This window comes from Dasypus novemcinctus, chromosome 10 (genome assembly GCF_030445035.2).
Source record: "Dasypus novemcinctus isolate mDasNov1 chromosome 10, mDasNov1.1.hap2, whole genome shotgun sequence".
Lineage (NCBI taxonomy): Eukaryota > Metazoa > Chordata > Mammalia > Cingulata > Dasypodidae > Dasypus > Dasypus novemcinctus.
In genome coordinates, this window is record NC_080682.1 from 346,567 (window position 1) to 367,195 (window position 20,629).

Below are 20,629 nucleotides of genomic sequence, written 5' to 3' on the forward strand. Positions count from 1 at the left end.
CATATTTTATTCCTCCATCGGACCCTGGGATGGCGATGTCCACTCCACCTCTAAGTTGAGAGGGGGCTTAGATCCCACATGGCTGACGGATGCCATTCTCCTGCTTATATCTGTAGACTCTCGATTCCCTGGTGTGGTTGACCGTCCTCACCTCCCTGTTAGCTGACCTGGGTAAGTCCAACGAACCATGGTCCTAAATATGCTCAAAGACCTAAAGAAAAACATAAAACAGAGAACTAAAGTATGTCAGGAAAATGATAGGTATATAGAATTGTAGAGAAAGAGAGTATCATTAGACAAATAGAAATTATGAAAGGGAACGAAACAGAGCTAAAGACCAAATAACCAATTAAAAATTCCCTAGTGGATTTCGAGTGTAGACGAGCTGGTGGAGTAAAGGAGCAGTGACCTTGGAGATAAGGTCGCTGAACTCGTGTGGTCTGTGGAACAGAAAGAAGAAAGGTTGAAGAGAAGCAAGGGGGCCTGAGGAGCCTGTGGGGTGCCATCAGGCGTCCTGGTGCCCATACTGGGGTCCCAGAGGAAGAGGCAAGAGAACATTCAAGGAAATAATGGCCAAAAACTTCCCAGATTTAACCAAAGGCACAAATATACATATGCAAGATGCTCAAATAACTCCCAACAGGATTCATCTAAATAGACCCACACTGTGCCAAGTTATAATCACACTGTCCAATGCCAAAGATTAAGAGAATTCTGAGAGCTGCAAGAGAGAAGCAACATTCTTATTTCAAAAAGATTGTCGATTTCTCATCAGAAACCGTGGAAGCAAGAAGGCATTTAAAGTGCTGATGCCCAAAATTGCCAACTAAGAATTCTATAACCAGCAAAACTGTCTTTCAAAAATGAGGGATAGGGAAACGGACTTTGGCCCAGTGGTTAGGGCGTCCGTCTACCACATGGGAGGTCCGCGGTTCAAGCCCCGGGCCTCCTTGACCCGTGTGGAGCTGGCCCATGCGCAGTGCTGATGCGCCTCGCAGGGTGTCCCCCGCGTAGGGGAGCCCCACGCGCAAGGAGTGCACCCATAAGGAGAGCCGCCCAGTGCGAAGGAGGGAGCAGCCTGCCCAGGAATGGCGCCGCCCACACTTCCCGTGCCGCTGACGACAGCAGAAGCGGACAAAGAAACAAGAAACAAGACGCAGCAAAAAGACACAGAAAACAGACAACCGGGGGAGGGGAGGGGAATTAAATAAATAAATAAAATAAAATAAAAAAAGGGATAAACAAAAGCTGAGGGAGTTCATCACTAGACCAGCCCTTCAAGAAATGCTAGAGAGAGTTCTGCAGGTTGAAAGGACAATAGATTGAAGCCATGTGGAGAAATACACCTGTCCAGTGAGGGTAACGACGGGTAAATATAAATGCCAGTACTATTTTATTTTTGATTTCTGACTCCACTTTCTACTTCCTACAGGATGTAAAAGGGACGTGCATAAAATATGATAAATGAGTGGTTTTGGACTCATAAAATATAAAAATGTGATTTGTGACCAGAACTGCATGAACGTGGGGAAACAGAGAGGTATGGAAACATAGTTTGTACAGATCATTGAAGTTAACTCGGCATCAAAGCAAACAAGACTGTTACAGATTTAGGATATTAAGTTTATAATATATAAGCTCCATGGCAACTACAAAGAAAATACTGGAGAATGTGCAAGCTCATAAAGACAGAAATTAGAGTGCAGGTTGGCAGGGTGGGGTCGGGGCCCTGGGGAGTCGATGCGGAATGGGGGCGAGTGTCTGTCTGGAGAGACGGGCGCTCTAGCAGTGGAGGGTGGTGAGGACACCTCGGCGTGGCGGAGTGGTTAGTCCAGTGCATGGGTGCTCGGGGCCGGGAGGGGAAGTTCATGTGTGCGTGCTCCCAGTCAGAAGAGAGCGAGGGAGGAGGCACAGGGGCAGCTGAAGGCGGCTCGTGATCCTGGGGGGATCTGGTGAGGGAGGAGGGGGGCTCAAGGGACGTCACTGGGCATTTGGAAAATGGCGTGTGGACTGTAAGCTTGATGTCCATGTGAATTTTTATTTAGCTTGACAGCTGCACTTCAGGTGGGTCAGTAAGGGGGATCCTTGTTCTTAGGAAACGTCCTTGGCAGTATTAAGTGTTCAAGGAGCTTGATGTATTTAACCTACACTCTGGTATTCAGAAAATGGATTATTGAGAGAGAGAGGTAGACAAATAAATGGTCTGTTGCTGGATGGTAGATGGAATGATACAACAAGTGTCGCAGGGTGTTCAGATGGGTGGGCCTGGGTATCTGGGCAGTAGGGGTACGTGGAGGTCTCTGTATGGGGTTTGTATTCTTTTAACTGTCCTGTAATTTTGAAAGTATTTCAAAATAAGTTTAAAATTTTAAGAAGTCATGGATGAATTGTAAATGCATATTGCTAAGTGAAAGAAGCCAGTCTGAAAAGGCTGCATACCGGTATAATTCCAGCCATACGTGACTTCTTGGGACAGTAAAAACATCAGTTGTTTTGCAGGGGTTCGGGGGATGGGGAGGGTTGACTAGATGAAGCGTCGGGGATTTTCTACAGTGGTGAAAGGCTTTTATATGGTATTACAGTGGTGAATACAGTACGTTAAGCTTGTGTGGAAACCTGTAGACCTGTGCAGTCCCAAGAGTCGTCCTTAACAAACGCAGATTGCTAGAAATCACATGGGAGGTGAGGGAAGCCAGGGTGGAGGGCAGGCTGTGGGAGGACGGCAACTCCTGGAGCTGGAGGGGAAGCAAGAGCTGCGTGCCAGCTGATGAAGCTGTTTCCATGGGGAGGTGGGCTCCCGGCTTGGAAAGCACAGTAAATGTTTTCTGGGCTTGAACGCCAAGGGGCTGGCAGACGGGGGAGCCAGCTCTCTCACTCTTGGTGGAGGAGTTTACAGATAAGCCAGGGGAGGAGGCTCAGAGGCCCGTGAGGTGCTGGGTAGAGTTGCACACGTCGGAGTAAACTCACGTTTACCTTAATACACCCAGAACTATCGAGGCGCAGGCCAGGGTGGGCCTCCCGCCTCACTGCAGGCCCCGGGCTTGGCTTCTCGCTCTCAGGAACCCGCCTTTTCAGGAAATGGCTGAAGCACGAAGCACTGCAGAGGAGCCTGGAGCATCTCCAGTGCCAGGGCGAAGGAAGCACCGAAACAGAAACAAAAGCAAAGCCTGAAGTGGGGGTGTGTCGGAGGGACACGGAGCAAGCTGAGTATAGATGCGTATGGATAGGAATAAATGGTGGAATACGTAAATAAACGGGAGAGAGAAGCCGCCTTGCAGAATAGTTGTAATTCATGTAGCGTGTCGCCCTCAGGAGGCTGCATGGAGACCTGCAGGCCCTGCTCAGCCAGCGCTGACGGGGAGGTGCCTCTGGACCCCCAAAACCATCGCCCCAGTCTAATGAGAAAACCCTGAGGTGGATCCCAGCAGAGGAGCATTGGACGGGGCCTGAGGAAGGAGCCATGCCCGCGCGGCCGTGGGTGACGGGGATCAGTGCGGGCCTCCAGCGAGGGCCGGCAGTGAAGGGGGCCGGGCGCTGTGGGCGCTGTGGGCGCCCTTTGCAGTAACTCCCAAAACGGAGAGATGTGCTTTTTTAATGCAACACGTTTGTTCAACTGGCACGCCTTCCCAAGTACTTGAGTGTTTCCTACATAGCTAATAAGTAAATAAACTGTTTTAAAGGCCACAATGGGGGTGTGGTGGTTGGATTTCCAGCATGGCCTTCGGCCTGCTAGTGGGCCTGGGGCAGCCGACACCTCGCCTGGGGGGCGGGCAAGACGTGTGCGTTGTCTTCCACCCACGGAGATGGGAATGTGTGCGTGGAGGGAGACAGCCCGGCACCGCACACGGACGGGGTGCTTGCCTCTGATGGGTCTGTGGTCCTGCTGGCACGTGGCAGTGAGAGGGAGGCACGCACGCCCTGCAGCTTCGTGCTGACAGCGGCCGCTGTGCAGAGCCCTGTGGCCTCATTAGGGGCCCCGGGCTGCCCTTGGGTCACCTCACTGCTGGGGCCAGGGTAGACCTAGAGAGAGAAGGTGTCGTCAAGCTGAAAGCTGTTGTTATGTCTCCATGGCGTCCCTGCCTGTTCCCACTGACTGGGCGGGTGGGATGGGAGCTGCGGGGGCTGCATTGCCCATGGCCACAGAGGATCGGGGCTTGGGCTGACTGGGCTGACTCAGTTTTGGACAGAGCGGGGCCAGGGGGCGCGTAGGGTGCCGTAGATGGGCTGGGGTCGGGTGAGCCCCTATCAGGGTGGCTCTCTGTGCCTTGGTGCCCCCGCCCAGCCCCTTGAGAGCCCCTGCGGCCGCAGCTCCTGTCATGGGCCGGGAGACATGCTGCTGTACAGGGCGCCATAGTGGATGTCATTTTTTTTCTCCAACTTTTTATTCTGAGGGATTTCCAACCCCCAGAAGAGTTGAAAGAACAAAGAGCTGGCTCCTCACCCAGAGTGCCCAAGTGAAAAGGCTTTTGTCCTCTTGAGTCTTCTGAAGGACATTGTGGACATGGGCCCCTAGGCCCCTGGACGCCTGGCAGGAGCCCGTGTCTTCCCGTGCTGCACAGCCGCGACCTGCTGGGCCTGGTGCTGCCGCATGAGCCCTGGAGGCTGCGCAAGCTGTCGATTTCATTCTGGGGGACAGGAGACGGGATGGCTGCTGAGGGGGCGGGGGGCTGCTCGCGCTCTGGGGAGCTGCACTTGCAGCCACGTGGAAGGGGGGTGGAGGGTGGCTCTGGGGGCACAGCCTTTGTATGTAGCTCCGGGCAAAAAGCGGTGGGATTTATGAAGCTGAGTGGGCCGGGCTCGGGAGTCCAGGTTCTTCAGTGCAGCCCCAGGGACGTGTCTCCTGGCCTGTCCTCAGTGGGGCTCGGCGTGTACCAGGAGCTTCCTTCCATAGGTGCCCTGGTAAGTTTGAGCCCTGGGGCGAATGTGGAGAAAAGGCTGCAGGGGAGGTGCCAGTCCTGGCCGCAGGGCAGCCCTGCGCCGCACCCACACAGCCTCCCACTCGGGAGTCGGAGGAGAGGCATTCCAAGCACATTTCAGTTAAAGACCTGTGCCAGAATATGTGAAGAATCCCAGAAGTCAGTAAGAAAAATGGGCACAGGCTTCAGAATGCCCTTCTCCAAAGAGGAGCTCCCACTGGCCAGGAAGTTAGAAACCGGTGCTCAGCGTTCCGGGGTCTCGGCGTGGCCGGGGTGTGGGGCTTGGCGCGGTGGCGTTGGGAAGCTGTGTGCAGGTCTGCTAGGGTCAGGCCCATCCCTGCTCCCTCCTGGGTGTGCCCGGCAGGCACGTGTGCAGGCCTACCGGGGCTGCAGCCCCACCCCAGCAGCCTGCACGCTGTGTGGTCATCAGCCAAGACGCATGTGGCGTCAGAGTGCGTGCGGGCTGCACGCCGGAGCGGTCGAGCCAGGCCCGTACCCAAAGAGTACGTCGGCGAGTGGAGCCGCACACCAGGCCTGGGTGCAGGGGGTGCGCTGACTGCACGTGGCCACGCGCTGCCACCTGCGCCTTATGGCTCCGTGGAAGTAGAAACAAGCCGAGGGCAGATGACCGGCCACCTTGCATCCGGGAGGCCACTGCGGGGTCTGTGAGGCCCAGGGGAAGGGGTCGGCCTCCATGAGGCCCCGTCCCGCCCAACAGGGCTGCTCGCCCCTTGGCAGGCGGTGCCCCCGCAGCCCTGTGTGCATGTGTATCTCCAGCGTCGGCCGTTGGGGGCCGCACACTCTACCTCCATCTGCTCCCGACTCCAGGAGACCCGTCGGTGTGGGAAGAGCCCGCAGGGAACTCCCACCTCAGGGTGCGGACGTGCCTGACGTCTGCCCGGCGAGGCTCCTGCGGCTGGGGTCCTGTGCCTGGAGCCTGCGGGGGCGATGGGAGAGAGCTTTGCGGGAAAAATAATGCGCAGCCGGGTGCTGCATGCAGCCACCCAGGTCCACCTCCTGCCCGGGCGCTGCCCCTTGGGAGCTCCTGGGGAAGCCTGCACCCTGAGGCGCCGGCGCCCACTGACGGCTGTTTGTTCTCTATTTGCAGAGGTGTCGTGGCCAGTATTGTGGTTTTCTTATGCTTTGGAGTCACTCAAGCTAAAGATGGGCCGTTTTCCAGACCTCACCCAGGTAGCGTCCTGCTTTTCCCTCTTTTACCCACAAGGCCATTCGGCCGAGAGGCTGCGCTGGTGCAGCTGGTGTCAGTGCCCTCTGGCACCTGCCCCCGGGGAGCTGCAGCAGACAGGTCTCCAGCGGGCCGGCAGCGAGCAGAGGGAGTGCTGCGGCTGGCCGGGCCCCCTGCTGCCCCTTGCCTCGGAGGAAGAGCGGGGAGTAGACGCCCTCGTTCTGTCGGGACTCTGGTTGCAGGGGGGTGGTTTGTTTTTCCAGAAGGTTAATCGCTTAGTAATTTTCAAAACCTATTTCTTTACTATCTCTAAGTAGGGATGTGCATTTATTGTAGAAAATTTGAAAAACAGAAAATACAAAAATACTTAAAAACACCCACAAAACAATAACTGGTTCCATCTTGGTGTGTGTATGTGTGTGTATATATATATATATATATATATATATATATACACACACACAAATATGCATACATAGTTTTTAAAGTGAGGTTGGAGTTGTCCTGCACGTGTGGTCGATGTCCTGCACCTGTCACTCTGGGTTTGGCCCCAGCGTTCCTCAGGCGGTGACCGTTGACAGCTGGGTGCCTCCTGGTTGCTTGCTCAGCTGTCGTGCGAGTGACGTGTAATTTCTTGGCCAGTCCCTTATTACCGTAAATCCAGGAGGGTTCTAGTCCTGCACAGTAAATTAGCCCGCCGTGAATGTCTGCGCACGCATCTGTGTGCGTACCTGCTCGTTCACATATAAAAGTTCCTTGGAGTACAGTTACAGGCCCCAAAGGTGCGGGAGACGGCTCTTTGGGGCCCTGGGCAGCAGCGGGCCTCCTGCAGCTCGAAACCACCCAGCCTTGCTCGAAAAGCCAGCTGCAGCACTCCGGGACGGCCTGTGCAGCCGCAGAGGAGAGGGCAGGGCTGGGGCGTGCGCAGCGTCCAGCCTCCCTGCTGGAGGGCCGCTCTGCCTTCCCACCGGGCCGCGTGCCTTCCTCCTCCCGAGGCTGGTGCAGGTGGTTTCTGAAGTTGCGATCTGAGCCCCGTTCTACCTTTTTAAATTTTCTTAAAATTTGGTTTGCTTTGGATGAACGCCACGTGTCTTCCAGTGCTGGGCTTACTGCAGTTACGGGGACGCCTGCCGCGCCCCCCCGCCCTCCCCCAGGTGTTTTGGCTTGGTGGGACCCGCACCCTCTCCCGGCAGAACGTCTCCAGCAAACGGCGGCCGGTCCTGCGCGCCGTGCTCAGGTTTCTGGCTCCCAGAGGTGGCCCTGGCCCTACCTCCCTGCTGTCCCATCCCTGTGTGGGGCGGGAAGACGCCCCCTCCCTCGCTGGCTTTGCACAGAAAGATTTTTTTTTTCCATCTGTGGCTCCCTCAGAAAGTGGAGTAAATCGGAATAGTACCTGTGTCTTCCCGTTGGATTAGATTTTTAGGAGGATGAAGGAGAATGCTGGGAATCAGAGACGCTGGCGTCGACCACTGGAGCTGCCCGAGGGAGAGGGAAGGGGCCCTGAACCCTGGCGTTGGAACTGGGGGACAGGGGAGCTGCTTTGGGGGCCTTGGGGTGGGTGTAAGGGCGACTGCGACAGAAGAGGTTGGGGACACTGCCTCAGGACAAGGAGACGCCAGGGAGAGCTCGAGTCCCGAGGCAGGAGTGGAGCTGCCTGGAGCGGTTTCCTGCAGCCCTGGAACCAGCTAGACGAGTCCAGCGCTCTTTCCCATTACTGAGCCCCGAGAACAAGCCAGTTGCCCCGTCACGCTCGGCCTAGAACCTGACCATGGCCTCTGCCCACCTACCCAAGGCTGCTTCTCCTTACTCCCCCAGCACGTTTGTTGTTTTTAACAAATTGTAGCGGGAAGCAGACTTGGCCCCATGGTTAGGGCGTCCGCCTACCACATGGGAGGTCCGCAGTTCAAACCCCGGGCCTCCTGACCCCTGTGGAGCTGGCCCACGTGCAGTGCTGATGCGCGCAAGGAGTGCCCTGCCACGCAGGGGTGTCTCCATGTAGGGGAGCCCCACGCGCAAGGAGTGCGCCCCGTAAGGAGAGCCACCCAGCGCAAAAAGAAAGTGCAGCCTGCCCAGGAATGGTGCCGCACACACGGAGAGCTGGCACAGCAAGATGACGCAACAAAAAAGAGACACAGATTCCCAGTGCCACCAATAAGGGTAGAGGCAGTCACAGAAGAACACACAGCGAATGGACAGAGAGCAGACAGCTGGGGGGGGGGGGGGGGGTGGCGAGAAATAAATTTTTTTTAAAAAGTTGTGAGTTTACAGAAAAAGTCATGCATAAAATACATAGTTCCATGTACTTCCTGTTACTAATGCCTTAAAGTAGCCATGGCTGGCACAAGGAGCCGCTGCTGTACAGATCTCTTCTAGACCTTAAAAATGCCTGGTTCTAGTCATATTTGCAGCCTGACACTTCTAAGCACACTCAGGTTGCGCAGTGCTTGTGTGGTGCTCACAGCGTTGTGCGCGTCGTTACCGCCCCCTCCCCATCCCCAACCCAGCCCCTGTGGCCTCTCCCCACCTCCCGGGGGCCTAGCCGCCCTTCCAGCGGGCCCCACTGCCCACAGGGGTGCCCCACCCCCTCTGGCCCGTCCAGGCCTCCATGCAGCAGTTCTTCCTCCAGTGTCTCCTAAACGCGCACACTCTGCACTCAAGATGAATTGCTTTTTAAAGAGGGTGTTGATTTTTATCTTTTTAACAGGCATAAGTAACAAATTAAATATCTTAGATCTGTCTTAAACAGCGTCCCCAAGTTCCTGGAGGGGAAAAGTTGTTTACATTTTAGAACCATTCTAGGCTTTCTCTGTCCTGCTCTCCCCCAGTGAGAATCGAGCTTTCCATCTCTGCATGAAAATCATCTGGAGTCACGACTGATAAAAGGAGATGGAGTGACACATTCTCAGGCACACTTATTGGGGGTGCTGTGTTATCTTGAAGACGGTTGCCTAGAGTTCATATCAAATTGGATTTATCCCAGGAATTCAAGGACATTAGGAAACCTAATATAATTTTTCACATTAACATATTATAGAAAAACATTATACTCTTAAATATAAGAAAATTAATTTGAGAAAAATTTAGCCTGCTGGAAATAAAATGGGATTCTCTTAAGCTGATAAAGAGGTATCTATCCAAAACCTACTGCAGACATACTTGGTGAAAAAGGGCAAGTAAGACTTAAGGACTGGACAGAAGAAAAGAAGGGAAAAACACTAGAGAGAAAACTGAATGCAGCTGAGTTCGACCCTGCCCTGGAAAGGCTCTGGCGGGGTCCTGGGAGGGCTGAAGACAGGCTGTTCTTGGGTCCGATCCTCTAACATGTCTGTGTTGTCTTCGTAGCTTACTGGAGGTTTTGGCTCTGCGTTAGCGTGGTCTACGAGCTGTTTCTCATCTTTATACTCTTCCAGGTAAGTGGTTTTTCTTAGTTGGACAGAGTGTGGGCAGTTAGATGAAGATACAGCCCCGGGGTAAGTGGAAGGTGACGGAAAAGCCCCCCTAGATCTTGCTAAGAAGCGAGGGTGGACCCCAAGGATGTGGGCACAGGACTCCAGGGATCCTCCGGGGTCTCCCGCTGGAGAGGGGCTGGCAACACGCCAGAGCAGAGCCCTGTCCCAGCGCCAGGTGCCAAGCCCGGCAGGCCCACGCCCGTGCTGCGGACGTGCCACCAGCAGGAGCGGCAGTCATCTGCTCCTGAGGGGCACTGGCCTGCGGTTCTCCTTCCTTGGGATACCCTTACCTGGCCTGGCTTCAGAGAATGGGTCAGGAGGTGATCCCGCCTCTTCTGTTTTTTTGGAAGAGTTTGAGAAGGATTGGGGTTAAATCGCCTTTAATTGCTGGGTGGAGTTGACCAGTGAAGCCCCCTGGTCCTGGGCTTTTCTTTGGCAGAAGGTTTTTTGGTGGTGGTTTTAGTCTCTGTACTTGTAAATTAGTTGAGGTTTTCTTTTCTGTTTCTCCTTGAAACAGTTTGGGTAATTTATGTGTTTCTAGGAATTTTTCCATTTCATCTCTATTACCTCATTTGTTGGCTTACAGTTGTTCATAGTGTCCTCTTAAATCCTCTTTTTATTTCCTGTAAGGGCAATAAAAATGCCACCATCTTCATTTTTGGTTGTAGTTGTTTGCATCTTTCTCTGGGGTGAGCACCCAGAGTGGGAATCCTGGGTCATATGTTGGGCGTATGTTTAACTTTTGAAGAAACTGCCAGCTGCCTTCCCAAGAGGCTGTACCTTTGCTTTTCCCACCAGTGTATCAGAGTTCCCTTTACTTCACAGCCTTGTCAGCAGTTGGAGTTGTCGGATGTCGGGAGTGCATCTCGGGTTGTGATTTGCTTTTCCCTGGTGGTAAGGAGGCTGAGCTTGTCCCCTCTGTTCTCCATGCCTGAATCCTCTCTGGCGAAGTGTCTATTCAAGTCTTTTGCCCTTACTTTGTTTCTTTTTTCTCCTTATTATTGAGTTTTGAGGGTTTTTAATATTGACACAAGGTCCTTTGTTGGATATGTGATTGTAAAATACTGTCCTCAAGTCTATAGATTGTCTTTTCATTCACTAAAAAGTTTCATTCATTTTTTTTCAACTAACCCTAGATAATTAACGTTTTGTATGTTCTCTGCTAAAAGTTTGAGTTTTACATTTCAATCTATCATCCATTTTTAGTTTCATTATTTTTTAACTTTTTGTTTTGAAATGTAGATTCACAAGAAGTCACAAAAATGTGTACACAGAGGTCCTGTGTGCCCTTCTCCCTGGTAATCCTCCCTGGGAATGTTCTACACAGGTGTAGTACAATACCCACATCAAGACATGGACATTGGCACAGCCAGAGTTCATGCAGGTTTCACCAGCTGCGTGCGTGTGCAGTGCTGTGCGTTTTACACGCGTGTCGATGTGTGGCCAAGACATAGAGCAGCTTGCCTCCCTGCAGAGCACCCTCTTGCCGTGAGTTGTTTTGTATACGTTGTGAGGTTCAGTTTGAGGTTTGTTCTTGTGCATTCGGACATCCATTTGCTCCAGCTCTATTTGTTGAAAAGACACCTGTTCTCTGTTGAACTGCTTGTGCACCTTTGTTGAAAACTAATTGGCGATATTTGTACGGGTTTGTTTCTGGATTCTCTTCCATTTTAAACCCATGTAATGTGATTCTTCCAACCTAATTCTTTTTCAAAACTGTTTTAGCTATTATTTTTCCTTTGCCTTTACATGTAATTTTTAGAATCAACTTGTCTGTATACAGATGTTTTGCAGGGAGTTGGATTGGAATTGTTTTGAATCTGTAAGTGAGTTTGGGTTGAACTGACAGGATTTAGAGCTGATTGGAACGCTTCTGCTCCTCTCGGCTTCGGCTTGTCTGTGACTGTCTTAGTTCCTCCTTCCTTTTTGAAGGAGTTTTCCTGGACATGGGATTCTTGGCTGCCAGCCTCTCCGGCTCGTGACGCTGCCCCACGGGCTGCTGGCCTCCGTGGTCTCTGAGGAGCAGCGGCTGTTACTCTGTGAGTACGCTCTTCTTCCTCAGGGTTCACTGTTCTGTACCTTTTGCCTTGCCATATAAAGTTTGGAGTCTGTTGTTGGCGTCCTCAGAAGAGCTTGCCTGACTTGTGATAAGATTGCTTCGACTCTCTGGATCCAGTTGGGGCGAACTGTCGTCTTCTGAGTCATGAGCACAGACTCTCCATTTATTTAGAGCTTTGATTTCTTTCATCAGAGTTTTCTTGTCTTCATGTAGGTCATGCACATATTTTGTTTGATATATACCTAAGTAGTTCTTTTTGTGTGTGTGCTGTTGTAATTTTTTAAAAACCTCAAACTCCAGTTACTCATTGCTGGCATATACAGGAGCACAACTGGCTGTTGTATATTAACCTTGTATTCTGTCTCATAGTTCCAAGAGGTTTTGTTGTTTGTTTGTTTTTTAGGAGGTATTGGGGATTGAAGATTGAACCCAGGACCTCGTACCTGGGGAGCAGGCACCCAACCATTGAGCTACATCTGCTCCCCAATGAGAGTTTGTTGGTTTTCTCGGAGGTACCGGGGATTGAACCTGGGACTTCGTTTATGCAAAGCAGACGCTCAACCACTGAGCTACATTTGCTCCACTCCAAGGGTTTTTTAATGATTCTTTGGGATTTTCTGCTTAGACAATCACGCCATCTGTGAACAAAGAGAATTTTGTCTTCCTTCTTGATCTGTATGCCCTCAATTTACTTTTCTTTGCTTATTAAACTAGGTAAGACGTAAGTGCAAAGCTGAGTAGGAACGGTGAGAGAGGATCTTGCCTTGTTGCGGGTCTTAGGTGGAAAGCACGCAGGCTCTCAGCGTGAAGTAGTGTCTCCCTGCGGGCTGACCACAGGCACTGCCCACCGGGTTGAGGAAGTCCCCCTCTATTCCCAGTTTGCCAAGAGTTTTATCATCAGGGATATTAGATTTTTGTCAAATGCTTTTTCTGCATCAGTTGTTAGGATCAAATGATTTTTTTCTTTTGCCTGTTGATAGTAGGTTATGTTGATTGATTTTTGAATGTCAAACCAGCCTTAGATTAGATTTGCTAATATCCTGCTGCAGATTTTTGCATCTGTGTTCATGAGAGATATTGGTGTGTAGTTTTCCTTTCTTTTTTTAAAAGATTTATTTTTATTTATTTCTCTCCCCTTCCCCCCGTGTCCATTTGTTGTGTGTTCTTCTGTGTCCACTTGCATTATCCAGCAGCACTGGGAAACTGCGTCTCTCTTTTGTTGCATCATCTTGCTGTGTCAGCTCTCCATATGTGCGGTGCCACTCCTGGGCAGGCTGCGCTTTTTTCATGAGCAGAGGCTCTCCTGCGTGGCATGGCATTCCTTGCACACAGCAGCACTGGGCCAGCTTTCCACATGGGTCAGGAGACCCTGGGGCTCGAACCCTGAACCCGCCATATGGTAGATGGATGCTCTATCAGTTGAGCCACATCTGCTTCCCAGAATAAAACTTTCACTATTCACTGATGACATGATACTACATCTAGAAAATCGAGTCTTCTCTGCAGATGGGCAGTCTCCTCCTTCCACTCTATCAAGGAAGTTGCAAGATGTTCTTCTGGTCTCCTGGAGCCCCCAAACAGGTGCTTCAGCAGCTCCAGAGAGCCCTGGGTGTTTGCTAACTGCCCTGTAGCAGGAGCTGACTCTAGGAGCTCCTTATTCTACCCTCATCTTGCTGGTTCTCCTCGTTTTCCATTCTTTTTTTTTTTTTTTTTTTTTTTTTAAAGATTTATTTATTTAATTTCCCCCCCCTCCCCTGGTTGTCTGTTCTTGGTGTCTGTTTGCTGCGTCTTGTTTCTTTGTCCGCTTCTGTTGTCGTCAGCGGCACGGGAAGTGTGGGCGGTGCCATTCCTGGGCAGGCTGCACTTTCTTTTCACGCTGGGCGGCTTTCCTCACGGGCGCACTCCTTGCACGTGGCGCTCCCGCACGCGGGGGACACCCTTGCGTGGCACGGCACTCCTTGCGCGCATCAGCACTGCGCATGGCCAGCTCCACACGGGTCAAGGAGGCCCGGGGATTGAACCGCGGACCTCCCATATGGTAGACGGACGCCCTAACCACTGGGCCAAAGTCCGTTTCCCTCGTTTTCCATTCTTATCATGGTTTTTTCTAGGAAATCTGGCCTCCTGGAATGAGGAAGGATGTGTTCCCTCTTCTGTTTTCAGGATGCAGTTATGGAGTGATTGATTCTTTTCTTTCCTTTTAGTTTCATTGACAGCTGCTCTTTGTTATCTCCTTCCTTCTGCATGCAATGTGTTTATTTTGGGTTTCCTCCTAGTTTCTTGAGGTGGATGCTTAGGTTATTAGAGAACTTTTCTTCTTTTCTAATATAAGCATTTAATGCTATAAATTTCTCTTTAAGCACTGGTTTAGCTGCAATCCCATACATCTTAAGATGTTGAATTTTATTTTTGTTCGGTTTAAAATGTTTTGAGGTTTCTTTTGCGACTTATTTGACCTATGATCTATTTAGAAGTGTGTCATTTAATCTCCAAGTGTTTGGAGAGGCTCCTGCTCTCTCTGTGATTGCAGTTTACTTAATCATGTCAGGGTTGGTTTGCAACCCAGAATGCGCTGCCCTGCGAGTGCTGCCGCGTGCTGATAGGTGTGACACAGCTCACAGGCTAGGGCCTGTCGGGCGGGCTGAGCTGTCTGTTCTTTTGTTCCAGGCACATTTTTTTTCCTCTTTTTATTCAAACTTATTAAAAATTCAAAAATTTAAATAACAGACAAAAGGCAGCTCAACAAGTTATGGAAGCTTTACTCCTAAAAACTTTTATCTCATCTAATTCTAACAACAAACTAAAGTATTCCTCCAGTGTTCAGAAAGATACACAGATGAGCACAGTTTACCTAGATGTCCTAATCAGAGTCTCCTTATTAATGAAAAAAGATGAAGTGGAAAAATGTTTAATCATATCAAAGCTCACAAACCAAACTCCATATACTCTTGTTTTACCTTTAGAATTAATATAGTACCTTCTTTGCTTTTGCTACAAAATCATTACAGTATTGTTAACTATAGTCTATAAATTACATTAGTTACATTTTTCCCAATTCCATCACATTCTTAATACCTCACAGAACATTCCTGTAATTATAGTGTTAACCACAATCCTCACTTACCTCCAAAATCATTGTTACATGGTCCCTAGATTATCCTCCAGCTGTCCTCCAGCTGACATGAACTACTCACTTCAGCCACAACCACATCCCTAAATCATTGGTTTGTTACACTCATTATGTGCTACTATCAAGTCCATCCATTACCACATATTTACATTGACTTTATTAAACATTCTACCTACATCTCCCTTCTCAGCCCACCAGCATACACTCCATGGTCTGACTCTGTAAGTAGAAAATAGGTCATCTAAGGTGAGTCTCTTGTGGACAACAAATAGATGGCTCAAATTTTTTAATACATTCTATCAGTCTGTCATTTATTTTTAGATTTTTTTTAATTAAAAAAAATTTTTTTAAGATTTATTTATTCCCCCTTTCCCTTCCCTCATTGTTTTTGCTGTCTGTCCATTTACTATATGATCTTCTGTATCTATTTCCCTTTTTGTCTTCTCATTTTCTCTCCTCTAGGATTCACCAGGATTTGATCCTAGGGATCCTGGGGACCTCTGGTGTGGAGAGACCTCAGTTCCTGGTCTCTGCTATGCTTCACCTTGACTCTCCCCTTCGTCTCTCTTTTGTTGCATCATCATCTTGCTGCATGACTCACTTGCATGGGAACTGGCTCACCGCACGGGCACTTGCACAGGCACTTGACTTACCACATGGGCGCTCGGCTCGCCATGCAGGCACTGGGCTCACTGTGCAGGCACACTTTCTCTTCTTTTTCTCCAGGAGGCCCCAGGGATCGAACCTGGGTCCTCCCATATGGTAGGCGGAAGCCCTATCACTTGAGCCACATCCGCTTCCCTTGAGTATTTTATTTTGAAGTCATCTCAAACTTAAAGAATAGTTGCAAAAATAATACAAAACCTATACAGAGAACTCCAGCTTATCTCCCATCCCCAGATATGCAGAGCCACCAGTTTTTTTTTGCCACATTGCCCATATATTCTATCGATCCATCCATCTTTGTGTATTGATCTGTTTTCTAAACATTTGATAGTAAAATGTATACATCACACTCCTTGAGCACATAATATTTCCAAGCTAATTTCCATTCAATGTCTTGCAACTGGGGATTTCAGTTCACTAACGTTCAGGGTTACTACCATAAAGGCGTTGCTTACTTTGTCCATTTTATCCCTTGGCTTTCTTTTGTCATATCTTAATATTGTCTGTCTTTTAACAGTTGGTATGTTCTTCATTCTACACTCTTTTCCAGGCTGCTTTCCCTTTTCCTTTCAGGCTGTAACACGCACTTTAAGATCTTGTAGATTTTGTCTCTTGGTAACAAACTCCCTCAGTCTTTAAACTTGCCTTCATTTCTGAAGGACGGTTTTGCTGGGTACAGAATTCTTGGCTGGCCATTTGTCTCTCTCAGTACTTTAAGTATCTCTTACCGCTGCCTTCTCATCTCCATGGTGTCTGACGAGAGATGGGCGCCTCTCCTTACTGAGGCTCCCTTGCCAGTGGTACATTGCTGCTCTCTTGCTGCTTTCAGAATCCCCTTTGACATTCTGAATAGGAGATGCCCCTGCTAGGTCTGCTCAGCTCCCTCAGACATCTTCGCCTTCTCCCCTGTTTTGCAAGAGAGCTGCGCCCTTCCTGGGGCACCCTAACACCATCATGGGCCTCTGTGTCTTGCACTTTTTTGTCCACTGTCTGTTGAGAGTATGACATTCGTTGGGGGGGCAGTGCAGAAAGGTCCTTTCCCTCTGGCCTGCAGTGTGCTAGGGGGCAGTTGGGGGGCCATATAGGCAAGGGAGCATGGTCCAGGGAGCACCGCTGCCCTCTGCCAGAACAGGGTCTGCTTTGGGATGGTCTGCATAGGGGCCGTGGGTACTGTTGGGCATGCCCTGGTTGCCCTGAGGGGAAGACTTTTTATGCTCTTCTAAGGTGTTTCAATTCTCCTAAGTGTTGAGCATCCAGGGTCTGGGCTGAGAGGTGGGGACTTCAGGGCCGGGTCTCGGGAGCAGCAGCTTTGCGGTCTTGAGGTTTCCATGCCAGGTAATGCTGCAGTTCGGGGCTGCCCTTTGCTGCTGGCGAACTCTCAGATCGTTCTGGTTGTTTCACAAAGGCACACAGTGGGTGTATTACTCAGGCAAAGGGGTGCTGATGTAAAAATACCAGAAATCTATTGGTTTTATAAAGGGCATTTATTTGGGTTAGGAGCTTACAGATACCAGGCCATAAAGCGTAAGTTACTTCCCTCACCAAAGTCTGTTGTCACATATTGGAGCAAGATGGCTGCCAACATTTGCGAGGGTTCAGGCTTCCTGGGTTCCTTCCTTCTGGGGTCTTGCTTATTCCTGGGCTCAGGGTTCCTCTCTTCCTGGGGCTGGCTTCTCTTTCTTCTGTGAGCTTACTTCCCGGGGCTCCAGCTTAAGGCTTCAGCATCAAACTCCAGAATCAGAACTCCAACATCAAAAACCCTCAACTCTGTCCTTTGCCATGCCTTTTATCTGTGAGTCCCCACCCACCAAGGGGTGGGGACTCAACGCCCTAATGACATAGCCCAGTCAAAGCCCTAATCATAACTTAATCACACCCAGGTACAGACCAGATTATAAACATAATCCTATATCTGTTTTTGGAATTCATAACCATATCAGAGTGCTACAGTGGGATATCAGTTACTAGTAATGTACAACTCTGAGAATTCCCTTTAGCAGACCCCGTTAAAGGCTCCAGGGAGAAGAGGGGGCCCCGCAGGAGAAGGCAGATTGTGTTGCGCACTCTGGCCTCGGCCACATCCTCATGCCGTCTGCCCACAGACTCCCGATGGGCAGGACGGCAGGAGTGGCGCTCCCCAGCCCCCAGGGCAGTCGGGGGGCAAGTTGGATCTGCCCAGGTGCTTGTGCCTGGCCCCTTGCTTACTCACACCCGCCTTCCCCTCCCAGCACTGGGCTCCTGCGCTCTGGGCCACAAGCTGCGCACAGTGGGGTGTCACCCCTGACTCCACTGCGGCCCACGGGGGACTGAAGGCGAGCCAGCTGGCATGGGCGTCACATCTGGGATGGGCCTCTATGCAGGACAGACTGGTGTGGGAGTGGGGGGGTCCCTCGCCATGCCCAGGAGTGCAAGCCTACCCCTGCCGGCCGAGTCTGAGGCCACCTTCCCCTCCAGAGCTCACGGCCACATCCAAGGGCAAGCGGCCCCCACTCCCCAACCCCTCCAGCTCCGCAGAGAAACCAGGCCCTCTGCTCTCGGCCCACGTGCTTCCATTTGCACTTGGGGTGTGTGGGGGGCAGCTCAGCCGCCTGAGGGGACCCCAAATGTGCCCCCTCACCAGGCAGGGAGGCCGCCGCAGGGTGCAGAATTTTACAGGCCAGTGGAGGTGTGACCTGTGGACTGCCTGCTCCAGGCGCCCGGCCCGTGGTGGCAGAGTGGCCCCAGCAAGGCTCTCTCCGCAGACCGTCCACGATGGCCGGCAGTTTCTGAAGTACATCGACCCCAAGCTGGGGGTTCCGCTGCCAGAGAGAGACTATGGGGGGAACTGCCTCCTGTACGACGTGGACAACGAGACAGACCCCCTCCACAACATCTGGGTGAGGGGCCTGGCAGGCTGGGGCAAGGCCCAGGAGTCGCTTCTTACGGGTGCCGCGGCGCCACTGCCCTGGTGGGCCCTGGTGGACGGGCAGTGGTGGACAGGCCACGTGTCTCCTGTTCCCTGTAGCTCGGCCTAGCCCCGCCCCAGGGTGGGTGCTAGAGGGGCACGAGGGGAGGGGCTGCCAGGGGCCGCGGGCCCTGTGGGGCGGGGGGCCCAGGCTGAGGGCCCCACGTGCTCTGCCACCCACAGGACAAGCTGGATGGCTTTGTGCCCGCGCACTTCCTTGGCTGGTACCTGAAGGTGGGTGGCCCGCGGGGGGCTGGGGTGGGGCAGCGCCTGTACGTGCTTAACGGCCCCTCCGGCGCAGACGCTGATGATCCGGGACTGGTGGATGTGCATGATCGTGAGCGTCATGTTCGAGTTCCTCGAGTACAGCCTGGAGCACCAGCTGCCCAACTTCAGCGAGTGCTGGTGGGACCACGTAGGTGTGCGGGGCCAGGGCGGGCCAGGGAGCACCAGCTGCCCAACCTCAGCCAGTGCTGGTGGGACCACGTAGGTGGGCGGGGCCAGGGCGGGCCAGGGAGCACCAGCTGCCCAACTTCAGCGAGTGCTGGTGGGACCACGTAGGTGGGCGGGGCCAGGGCGGGCCAGGGAGCACCAGCTGCCTAACCTCAGCCAGTGCTGGTGGGACCACGTAGGGGGGCGGGGCCAGGGCGGGCCAGGGAGCACCAGCTGCCCAACCTCAGCCAGTGCTGGTGGTACCACGTAGGGGGGCGGGGCCGGGGAGCACCAGCTGCCCAACTTCAGCGAGTGCTGGTGGGACCACATAGGGGGCGGGGCCAGGGCGGGGCCGGGGAGCACCAGCTGCCCAACCTCAGCCAGTGCTGGTGGGACCACGTAGGGGGGCGGGGCCGGGGAGCACCAGCTGCCCAACCTCAGCCAGTGCTGGTGGGACCACGTAGGGGGGTGGGGCAGGCGCTCACAGGCTCTCCCTGCAGTGGATCATGGACGTGCTCGTGTGCAACGGGCTGGGCATCTACTGCGGCATGAAGACCCTGGAGTGGCTGTCGCTGAAGACATACAAGTGGCAGGGCCTCTGGAACATTCCCACCTACAAGTAGGCAGCTTCAGCCCCTGCCCTGGGGCCCTGAGTGTGCCATCGCCGCCTCGTTCTAATACCTCCTGGGGGTTGACATGAGCTGCCCCATGGGGCTCCTGCCCTCTGCTCTCCCCCCAGTGCCCTTCCCCCCAGGTCTGCCGCCCCGACAGGGCTCAGGGACCCGCTCCCACCACCTGCAGCCTGGGGCTGAGACCCCTCATGGCTCTGCTCCCGCTGGAAGTCGTTTCAGGCTCTGTCATTTTTTACTTTGGAATTAGGAGCCGTCCAGGAGCGGGCCCTGGGCTGTGGCTGCAAAGTGAGGATGCCCAAGGGTCTGGGGGACAGCCTCTCCCCGAGTGGGACGCCCGGGTTCTGCCAGAGGCACCAGCACCGACTCCTCAGGGCGCTGCCTCTGCTCTAGCTGTGGGATAAACAGGCCCCACGCGGGTGTCCTTAGGCCTGCGCAGGTCTCACCAAGGCCGCCTGTGGCTGCAGGGGCAAGATGAAGAGGATCGCCTTCCAGTTCACGCCCTACAGCTGGGTGCGCTTCGAGTGGAAACCTGCCTCCAGCCTGCGCCGCTGGCTGGCGGTGTGCGGCATCATCCTCGTGGTAAGGCCGGGGCCGTGGGCCGCCACCCCAGCCTTGGGCGCACCCTCGCCTCCCCCGCCCCCCAGGACCCGTTGGCAGAGCTGAATACTTTGTAGCGGCCACCCCAGCCTTGGGCGCGCCCTCACCTCCCCCGCCCCCCAGTTCCTGTTGGCAGAGCTGAACACCTTCTACTTGAAGTTTGTGCTGTGGATGCCGCCGGAACACTACCTCGTTCTCCTGCGGCTCGTCTTTTTCGTGAACGTGGGCGGCGTGGCCATGCGTGAGATCTACGACTTCATGGATGACCCGTGAGTGGGGCTCTAGCCGCGGGGCGGGCACGGGGCCTGCCTGAGCTGACGGCCCTCGCCCGCCACAGGAGGTGCCACAAGAAGCTGGGTCAGCAGGCCTGGCTGGTGGCCGCCATCACGGCGACGGAGCTGCTGATTGTGGTGAAGTACGACCCCCACACCCTCACCCTGTCGCTGCCCTTCTACATCTCCCAGTGCTGGGCACTCGGCTCCGTGCTCGTGCTCACCTGGACCGTCTGGCGCTTCTTCCTGCGGTGAGCACAGGGAGGGCCTGGGTGGCGCAGAGCGTCTGCTGCCAGCACGCGACTTCAGGCTGTTTGAGGCCTGTGGGTCTGGTGGTTTCTGAGTC

General features: G+C 52.9%; 1 protein-coding gene across 2 annotated transcripts in view; it reads left to right on the forward strand.

Moving 5' to 3' along the window:
* Positions 1-20,629, forward strand: part of PTDSS2 (phosphatidylserine synthase 2) — a 42,145-nt gene that overhangs the window by 16,687 nt on the left and 4,829 nt on the right. The window contains exons 3-11 of one of the 2 annotated variants that reach the window (XM_004459764.5): positions 6,025-6,107; positions 9,445-9,512; positions 18,148-18,282; positions 18,534-18,584; positions 18,652-18,765; positions 19,283-19,401; positions 19,879-19,993; positions 20,135-20,280; positions 20,349-20,534. In XM_004459764.5, the coding sequence (XP_004459821.1) occupies positions 6,025-6,107; positions 9,445-9,512; positions 18,148-18,282; positions 18,534-18,584; positions 18,652-18,765; positions 19,283-19,401; positions 19,879-19,993; positions 20,135-20,280; positions 20,349-20,534 (1,017 nt within the window). The remainder of the gene's footprint in view (positions 1-6,024; positions 6,108-9,444; positions 9,513-18,147; positions 18,283-18,533; positions 18,585-18,651; positions 18,766-19,282; positions 19,402-19,878; positions 19,994-20,134; positions 20,281-20,348; positions 20,535-20,629) is intronic. The other variant, XM_012525632.3, reaches the window with a different exon arrangement.